This window comes from Pelophylax lessonae, assembly GCF_965119305.1.
Source record: "Pelophylax lessonae genome assembly, chromosome: 12".
NCBI lineage: Eukaryota > Metazoa > Chordata > Amphibia > Anura > Ranidae > Pelophylax > Pelophylax lessonae.
In genome coordinates, this window is record NC_138779.1 from 175,696,869 (window position 1) to 175,707,215 (window position 10,347).

The 10,347-nt window shown below is 49.7% G+C and overlaps 1 protein-coding gene across 1 annotated transcript; it reads right to left on the minus strand.

Annotated features, from left to right (window-relative positions):
* Positions 1-718: 718 nt before the first annotated feature.
* LOC309568723 (uncharacterized protein) lies at positions 719-3,688 on the minus strand (the record flags this gene model as incomplete). Its single annotated transcript, XM_082274471.1, has 2 exons — positions 719-2,208; positions 3,106-3,688. The coding sequence occupies 2 exons, from the start codon at positions 3,686-3,688 to the stop codon at positions 818-820; spliced, it is 1,974 nt and encodes a 657-aa protein (XP_082130597.1). The 3' UTR covers positions 719-817.
* Between the last annotated feature and the right edge of the window lie 6,659 nt (positions 3,689-10,347).

The following is a 10,347-nucleotide window of genomic DNA, read 5'->3' on the forward strand; positions in this document are numbered from 1 at the left end:
CATGGACCCAAGCTTAAAGATCCAGAATGTTTCTTGCCTGCACAGGATCGAAAACCTTTCACCCTCTGGGAGAGTCATAGATATGGCTTCAATCCCAAATAGTTCCAGGCCTGCAGTATCCCCACCATGCGCTTTACAGAAGTGTCTTGGCACGCTGTGCTTGTCTTTTTTTCTGCTCAATAAACCGGCGATGTTCTCCAAACCTGGTGCGCATTGCTCTAACTGTCCTGCCGACATAAATTAAGCCACATGGGCACCTCAAGCCATAGACCACAAACTGTGTACCACAGCTAATAAATTGTTTGATATTATAGGAGCGCCCTGCAACTGATATAAAGCTACTTTTGCCATGTTGCATAAATGCACAAGCCTTGCATCTTTTTTGGTTGAAAATGTAATCTTTATTTGCATAAAAGATATACAAAAAACAATACTTTTGTCGGGGTACATTCTCCCCTGTACTGCGACGCAGCGCATAAATACACTACATTACAATACATTTCCGGTCATACTAATAAATACATTCAATCACATACATTCATTCTGCGGTATGATGCCTGATGTGGTGTGGGGAGTAAGGATACCCCGTGCCATCACATCATGCATGACGCCGCAATACCCCTGAAGCATGAAACTAAATAACAGTGTCTATACGTTACGTTACTCAAACTGTATCAATACTAAAACATTTCAAAAAAGCAACAGGTGTGATGGGGGTTGGGAGAGTGGGGGTAAGGGGAGGGGAATGAAATCACAGGCCCGAAGCTTTATTGAATGGACAAAGACACACAAGGGAGAGTGGGGGAAGGGGAAATCTTCAGACCTCCTCTTCCTCCATGAGATCCATCAGGTTATAGTCTCTGAGCAGACTGTGAACCAGTCTGCGACAGTCCTTGATGGACATCCTCTCCCGCTGGTGGATAAGGCGCTTTCTGGCGCACCATAAAGCGTCCTTAAAGCAGCACAACACCCGCCAGGCGTTGTCAATGTCCTCCTGGGAAAATGTTCCGTGAAAAAGTCCATTCAGCACAGCAAAATGTGTGATGGCAGTCTGTGGAACAAAGTCTCTAAGTTCAGGTTCCAAGGCCCTCAACAGGTTCTGTGCAAATGAGCACTCCCAGAAAACGTGGAAAGACGTTTCCTCATGGATGATACAAAAGGGGCAGGGCCTGTATCTGCACAAGTTTCTGGCATGCATAAATGTCCTGAGTGGCAAACCCCCCTGGACAGCCATCCACGCCAGATCTTTATGCCTGTTGGTGAGTCTCTTTGAAGAAACATTCCTCCAGACCACTTTGCAAGTGGCTGAAGGGAGGCCTGGAACAGTCTCAGCAATGTCCGATGCTCTGATCAACTTGTAGATAGTTTTTGGCTTCCACAAGTCGGGCTTAACTCCATGCAGCCCCAGCTCCTTGATGAACTTGAAAGTGTCCAAGTAGTACCAAGGAGTGTCCCAGTTGTAGGGGATGGAGCTGTCCCATTTGTCCCATCCAAGGGACCTCCAGAGAGGCAGGAGGAAAAAACGGGACATGGAGTTGCCTCCAGAGTCCGAAGTTCTGTCAATCAAAGTTCTGCGGATGCAGTTGCAGGCAAAGAACACCCCCAGTAACGTTGCGATGTCGGGCACGCCCTTACCGCCCTTGAGGGGTTCCTTGAACATGACTGCTCGCTTCACTCTGTCCATCTTGGAGCCCCAGATGGAGTGGAACACCGCCCTGGTGATGGCCTTGCAGGTGTTGACCCGGGGGGGCCAGGCCTGGGCGAGGTACTGCAACACAGGGAGGATCTCGCTGCGGAGTACCAGTGTTTTCCCTTCGATGGTGAGTTCTCTGAGGCTCCATAGTCCAAACTTTTGTCTCATCTTGGACAGTCTCTCCTCCCAAGACTTCAGGGCTGCGCCCTCAGCTCCAAACCAAACTCCAAGAATTTTGATGAAGTCCGCCTTGATGCTGAAAGGGATTGATGCAGAAGAAGGCAGGAACCACTTTCCGAAGAGCATGATCTCTGACTTCCCGCAGTTGACTTTTGCCCCTGAAGCTTTGCCGAAGTCCTCACAGGTCTGGACGAGCGAGTCGATGGAGCGCTGGTCAGCACAGAACACCGTTACGTCGTCCATGTAGAGTGAGCACTTGACAACCCTTCTGTCCGGTCCCGGTGCGGTGATCCCTCTGATCTCTGGGTTCTGTCGGATGCATTCGGCAAAGAGCTCTATACAGCAAACAAAAAGCAGAGGTGAGAGAGGGCAGCCTTGTCTGACCCCAGAGAGAACAGGGAAAGGGTCAGTTTTCCAGCCATTCACCAACACCGTACTACAAATGTCATTGTACATCACATTCACATACGAACAAAACATGTCCCCAAGACCAAACCTGCGCAGAGCTCTGCACATAAACTCATGGGAGACACGGTCAAAGGCCTTTTCCTGGTCAAGACTGACCAGGGCCGCGTGCACACGGTGGCCTCGAATGTACTGGACCGTGTCCCGGACAAGCGCAAGGCTGTCCGCAATCCTGCGACCAGGAATGCCACAAGTCTGATCCGGGTGGATGATCTGTCCGATGACAGATTTCAGCCTGTTGGCCAGAACCTTGGCGAGGATTTTGTAGTCCACGTTCAAGAGAGAGATGGGACGCCAATTTTTCAGATCCCCTCTCTCCCCCTTATGCTTATACAAAATCGTGATCATCCCCTCCCTCAGCGACGGAGGCATTGTGCCCTCCACCACCATCTCCTCGTACAGCTCGAGCAGGTCCGGGCCAACGAGATCCCACAGCGCTACATAGAGCTCCGCTGGGAGACCGTCGCAGCCCGGGGTCCTGCCTTGCCTAAAGGATCTGACGGCAGAGTGCAGTTCCTCCAGCGCCAAGGGGGCGTTGATTGCCGACATACCTGCAGGATCAATTTGGTTAGTGATACCTGACAAGAACCTGTCGGCCTCAGCCGTATCTGTTTCTTTCGGGGAGTAGAGGTTGGTGTAGTAGTCGCTGACCACTTGCATCACAGCCTCCTTCCCCTTCTGGAGTGTTCCGGTCTCGTCCTGCAGCTCAGACAAGGGGGTGTGTCCTGAGTGGAGTTTCCTGAAAAAGAAAGAGTTACATTTCTCACCTTTCTCAAGGTTCTCCACCTTGGAACGGAAGACGAGGTGCCTGGATTCTTCCTCGAAGTGTCCTTTCAGGCTCTTCTTGGTGTCCTCCAGGTCCTGCCTAACGTCCCAGCCGCAGTGGTGAAGGTCCTGCAGGGACTGCATCTGACGTTGCAGTCTCCTGAGTTCCCTCTTCCTGGCACACACTTGCTGGCGTCCCCTTGCCTGAAAGAAGCTGCGTAGCTTGACTTTCACAAACTCCCAGTAGTCGCTTACCTTTCTGAAGAACCTCTTGTCCTCCTTCCAGGTAATGTAGGCCTCCCTGAGTTCCTCCAGCAGTTCCTCATTTTCCAGCAGGGTACCATTCAGCTTCCAGGAGCCCGGACCGGGGGCAAAGCCCTCGCCCAGGTCACCCCGAAAGTGAATGGCCCTGTGGTCAGAGAAAAAGCAGGGGACCATGGAGAACCCGCGATGTCTGACTGTCTTGGAGGTGAGCACGAAGTCTATCCTAGAACGCACAGATCCATCAGGACGGCACCACGAATAGTTCACGGAACCTTTCCCCATGGATCCCACGGCGTCCTTCAAGGAAGCCTCCGCAATCATCTCCCTGAGCAGCCTAGACGTGGTGTCGAGCTTTGCGTACATGCTGGAGCTGCGCCCATCCTCCTCAATCGGACAGTTAAAATCACCGCCGATTACTACTGCCCTGGTGGTGACGAGTTGGGTCCGCAGGGTCTGGAAAAGCTCCAGTCGCTCACTCTTATCTGGGGAGGCATACACGTTGATGAGCCTAACTGGCTCTCCCGCCCATGAGCCGTCTACGACCAAAAGACGGCCACAGACGAGCTCCTGGACGGAGTCAACCGTGAAACGACCACCCCTGACAAGAATGGCTACCCCTGCAGACTTACAATCGACACCCCCGGACCAGTAGGAGGGACCATGGGTCCACTGGGAGGACAGATGAGTGTACCTCCTCGAGAAGGGTAGGGCACACTCCTGGAGCATGTAGACATCACTCTGCTGAGTGGAAAGAAAAGTCAGCGCCACCTGTCTTCTAGACGCATCCTTGATGCTCCTAACATTAATGGAAAAGATGGAGATCTCTGCCATCATGTAAAGGAGATGAAGGGGCTAGCTAGCAGGTGGGCTGAACTTACCTCCCCTGAGGGGGGGGTGGTTCTTCCACTGCCTCTTGTGCCTGTCCAGTGTCCTGGTTCAGGCCGTTCTCCTCGAGGATGCTGTCCATCAGGTCCTGGGTGAGGTCAGTCTCTGGGGGAGCCAGATCCTTACCTTCCTGCATTTCTCCTTCATCTTCCCCCGCAGACTCAAGGTCCTCGAGGTCCTCCACCACTGGGTCCAGTCCAGCGATGTCATTTTGCTGGGCCACGGTGGGCCGCTTGGTGGGTTCTTCAGTTGTCGGGCTGTCTAGGTTCCGTTTTCGGCCTTTGCTGGTGGGGGGTGGGGTGGGGGGGGCGGTGGGCAGGGTGGGGAAGTCCTCCATGGAGGACAGGGCGGGGGGGGGCTGGGAGGGGGGAGGGGCAGGGGCAGGTGAGGTCACCTCCGACTCAGGGGGGGAGGGATGGGTCGGAGGAGGTGGTAGGGGCCTGGGGAGGGGGGGACTCACCAGTGGCTTTCCGAGGTTCCTTCGCAGTCTTTTCCCCTGGCTTCTTTTTCCCAGCGCTGTCTGGGGCTCTGCCCTTGAGCAGGGCTCCAGCGTAGGACCGGGATCTCTGGGGGCAGTCTCTGTAGACGTGCTCCGCCAATCCGCAGAGGTTACAGGTCTTGGACCTCGGGCAATCCTTGGTCTCATGGCCTGCAACCCGACAGAACCTGCAAGAAGGTTCCTGACATTCCATACTTACGTGACCATGCTTGCCACACCTGTGGCAGGTATGGGGCATGTCTGCGTAGTACAGGAGTCCTGCGGAGGCTCCCAGAGAGAAGTGGGACTTCAGGTGTTGGAGATCCCCCGAAGGCTCTCTCCTTAACCTGCAAGAAACTGCCCACTTACCTGTCCAGAAGCCGTTGACATCGAGGATTCGGACTGGGTCTTTGGCAAAACCTCTGGAGGTAGGTAGCAATGTCTTTTTCTGGGGTATGGGGATTCCTCATGGACACCGTTACCCGCCTTTCATCCCGTTGAATGGGAGTGTTCGCAACGAAGTTGCGGAAAGGGGATTCCGGGCCACAATTTTTCACCGCCTCCCAGTATCTTCTACAGACCTGTAAAGACACAAAAGTTATATAGAATATACCTTTCATGAAGGTCTGCACGGACAGTGTCTCCGCCTTGCTGAACCCCTGTTCGAGGATCATCTTCTTGCCAAAGATTTCCGGGGTCATGTCGGGAACTCTTCCGTCCACCTCCTTCAGTTGCAGCACCACTGTCTGCCTCATCCAGGGTTCCAGGGTAGGAAGCCCGTCTGCGGACCTGGTTGGCCTTGCTGAGCCCGGCTGGCTGATGGCCGCCGGGGTGGGGGTGGAGGTTGAGGCGACTTCTCCCGGAGTCTTGGCAGAGGTGGCGGGGACATGTTTCTTCTTCCCAGTGCTCTTCCCCATGACGGAGGAGTTCGTCGGTAGTCGCTTCAGGAGAACTTCGGCGGCTTCCTTCTTATTCCTCGGCGTCTTCACTCTTTCGCAGCCTTTAAAAAGGCCCTTGTGCGCCTACTGCCCGAAGGTAGTAGCGCAGAGTGGGGGGGGAGGAGGGAAGATCGCAATCTCGTTCCTTGTGGGGGCTAAGCCTCTAACCCAATAGCAGCGAGTAGGTGAAGCTGAATTTAATCAACGATCCTACAAGGCCGAGCAGAGGGTACCCCACAAGGACCAAATGGCTTGGATAGATACAAATGTTTCTCAACGTCCTAGCCGTAAAGCAGAGACACCCCTAAGGGCTAAAGTCGATACTACACTTGATCTTAGCCAAAAGGCCGAGAAGCGAATGAGAAGAGAATGCTCTCATGCTTGCAAGCATACCTCGCTGTCGGAACCACGCTGCGCTGATCCCTGTATCCCGCTACCGGATCATCCGCTCTTGCCGAACCTCTCCTCTGCTACATTGCTATTAGTGATAAGTACCCCATAGGGGAAACCTCTATAAACTACATACTGAAGCTTACACTATCTAGCTCTGCATACTAAGGACTATTACTACATCTGCATTATCTAAGATTGCTAGCTCTTGAACCTACTACCACCTGTTCTTGCACTGGGTTGATCTCTCTTGTATGTCCACCTGCTACTCTGTCATCTGCTACCATACATGATTGCTAAACCTATCTGCATCCATCTGCTACTATCTTACTTTCAAGTGTCTGTCATCTACCATCTCTACCCAACCTGTCTCTTCAGCCTATCATCACTGTGTTACTATATACATAAGTCACTCTAGGAAACATCTTATTGAGTGTGTGTATTTACTTGCTGAATTGAGATCATCCACACATGATGAGTCATTGGGAGTTGGGATTGGTGTCTCAGCGTTTCTCTACATGACTACTGAAGTGGAATATTTCTGCAGCTGAAAATCCACATCATACATAAAACGCAGGAGCGTTACAGATTGAACGAACCACAAATGGATTCAGCAGAAATAACCACTCAGATGACACAATTAAAACAGCAAGTAACTGCGTTAATACACGCACTTGCTGAATTAAAAGAAGACAATCAGGCTCTGTCGCAGCAGGTAATTAGACTGACACAACTTACCACTGCTCAGTCCCCTGAACCCAAAATAAATCCTCCTTTGGTATTTACAGGCGATCGCAAAAAAGTTTGCGAATTTAAAAACGCATGTGAGTTACTTTTCTTGCTAAAACCCCGTACCTACCTTACTGATCACATTAAGGTTTGTACTATTATTTCTTACCTAACAGGCGATCCTCGGGCCTGGGCAGACTCTCTTTTTGAGAAAAGCGACCAGCTTCTCAACTCCTATGCCTTGTTCCTAGCAGAACTCACTAGCCTATATGATGATCCCAATAGGCAGAGTACTGCCGATCTTCAATTAAGATCCTTGAAACAAGGTGGGAGACCTGTAGAAGACTTTGTCGCAGAATTCAAGAGATGGACCCTTGATTCAGAATGGAATGATGCATCTCTGAAAACCCAATTTAGGCTTGGCCTATCAGAGGCCGTTAAGGACGAGCTCGCCCGAGCGGATCTGCCAAAAACCCTGGATGCATTGATACAACTCAGTATCACCATAGATAGAAGACTACGAGAAAGAAAGGCTGAGAAAATGGGAATGCCATTATCCAGTTCTTCTCGGATTTCGGCCGTTGACCCCGTTCCTATGGAGGTAGGAACCATACGCCCACCCCTATCAACTATGGAAAGAGCCAAAAGACGATCTGGTAATCTCTGCTTGTACTGTGCATCCCCGGATCACAAGATAAACGTCTGTCCCCTAGTCTACAAAAAGAAGGGTGAGTGTTCACATGTCCTCCTAGGGGGATTGACAACTTCAATCACTAACCCTTACCTTTCTGTTTGCTTAACATTACAGTGGGACCAGAACAGGATTACTACTAAGGCCATGATTGACACAGGATCTTGTGGAAATTATATTGACATACGTTTTGCTGCTTTAAATAAAGTTCCTATTATTTCTAAACTTAAACCTGTCTCAGTGAGTCTTATTAAAGGTGTTCCTTTATCCTCTGGTCCGATCACTGATCAGACACAGGCACTCCTAGTCACTACTAACGGGTCTCATATGGAGACCACTACCTTCGATCTAATACCTTCACCCCACTTTCCCATTGTGTTGGGACTTCCCTGGTTGCACACACATCAACCAACCATAGATTGGAAGGAACGGACCCTGGCCTTCCTCTCTTGCTATTGCGAGGGTACGTGTAACCTCCCGTCTTTCGGGAAGATCCTGTCTGTGGTGACAGATGAGATTGCACCACTATGTTTTCAGGATCTCTCTGAGGTTTTTCTTGAGAAAAATGCTCAAGCACTACCTCCCCATCGAGACTATGATTGTAGCATTGATCTACTCCCAAATAGCAAATTGCCGTTCGGTCATGTTTATCCTCTTTCACAGGATGAACTTTCCCATCTCAAAGACTATTTGGATGAGAATTTGAAGAAAGGTTTTATTAGACCTTCCACTTCTTCCACAGCAGCAGGACTCTTTTTTGTCCGCAATAAGGACTCAAGTCTCAGGCCTATCATCGACTATAGGCAATTGAATGCTATTACAATAAAAGATCGCTATCCTCTACCGCTTATCCCTGAGCTCATTGAGCAGGTGCGTGGAGCTACCAATTTTTCAAAATTGGACCTGAAAGGAGCATACAATCTCATTCGAATCCGTGATGGACACGAGTGGAAGACTGCATTCAGAACCAGATACGGATTGTTCGAATATCTTGTAATGCCATTCGGGCTATGCAACGCCCCTGCAGTTTTTCAACGATATATAAACGATATTTTCAGAGACTTACTAGATGTCTGTGTTGTGGTATATCTGGACGATATACTTATATATTCACGATCCCTGTCTGAACACATAAGACATGTAAGACTAGTATTATCGAGATTGCTTGCACACAACCTTTATGTGAAACTGAAAAAATGATTGTTTCATAAAGAAGAGGTACTGTTTCTAGGCTACATCATATCCAAAACAGGAATCGAGATGGACATGAGTAAGATATCCTGCATTCAGGATTGGCCTACACCAACTACACGCAAGGCGCTACAGCGATTCCTTGGATTTTCAAATTTCTACAGGAAGTTCATCAGAAACTTCTCTGCCATTGTGAGACCCCTCACACAGCTCACTAGCATTAAAAAACCATTCAAATGGTCAGATGAAGCAAATAAAGCTTTTCACCTGTTAAAGACAAGGTTTACTTCTGCTCCCATACTACGCCATCCAGACCCATCCCTCCAATACATTCTGGAAGTAGATGCGTCAAACATGGCAGTAGGAGCAATACTCTCCCAACGACCAACTCACACTTCACCACTTCATCCAGTCGCCTTTTTTTCTAAATCCCTAAGCAGTCCAGAGATAAATTACCCCGTGGGTGAAAAGGAACTGCTTGCTATAAAATTGGCTCTGGAGAATTGGCGACATCTACTCGAAGGCACCCAATTACCAATACTTATATACACGGACCATAAAAATCTCCAATATCTTCAGACTAACAAAACTCTCTCTCACCGACAGGTACGATGGTCACTATTCTTTCTAAGGTTTAACTTCCTAGTGACCTACACACCTGCAGATAAGAACAAAAAGGCGGATGCACTATCACGACTAACTGAAGAAAACTACTTCGAAATCCCTTCCGTTCCTATAATACCTCACAAACGCATTATTGGAGTTGTCCGTTCCTTGAAGGAAGAGGTTTGCATGGTATAAGTTTGGATTCACCCCCACCACAACTAAATACTGATGCAGAAGGCTTCCTCTACTACAACGACAAACTTTACATACCACCTACCATACGCACCAAGATCTTGGAATTATCGCATGATGTGCCTATGGCAGGACATATGGGTATGACAAAGACTCTTAATCTGATTACCAGGCAATTCTGGTGGCCTGACATGAAAACATCTATACAAAAATTTGTCTCTTCATGCAATGTCTGTGCCAGGTCCAAAATTGACACTACGAGACCATCCGGTCTACTATGCAGTCTACCAATACTCCAAACTCCATGGGAAGTTGTGTCCTTGGACTTTATAGTGGAATTGCCTCCTTCCAAAGGATTTAATACCATCTTAGTGTCAGTGGACCATCTGACAAAAATGGCACATTTCATTGCTATTCGCAGACTACCTTCGTCCAAACAAACGGCAGAACTCCTGATGAAACATGTCTTTAACCACTTTAGGACCGCGCGCGGTAATACTACTGCGGCAGAGCGGCACGATACCGCTCAGCCACGTAGTATTAACGTGATGCGCGATCACGGCTCCAGAGCGCGCTCCCGCGCGCCGCGGGTCCCGATCCCGATGGCATTCGGTAGGGAACCGATCAATCATCAGATACTGACCAATGATTTTTGGTCAGTGTCTGTAGATCGGTCCCCACCAATGGCAATCTGTCCCCTGTCTGTGTAATGTAAACACAGACAGGGGAAGTGATGTCACTGTCCCTCCTGAAGTCCTTTCGGTTCCAGGAGAGAGACAGAGACACACCAAAAACGTGAGTTTCCACCAACACTACACTGACACACTTCACATAGGCACATTTAACCCCTTCATCACCTCTGATCACCCCCTGATCACCC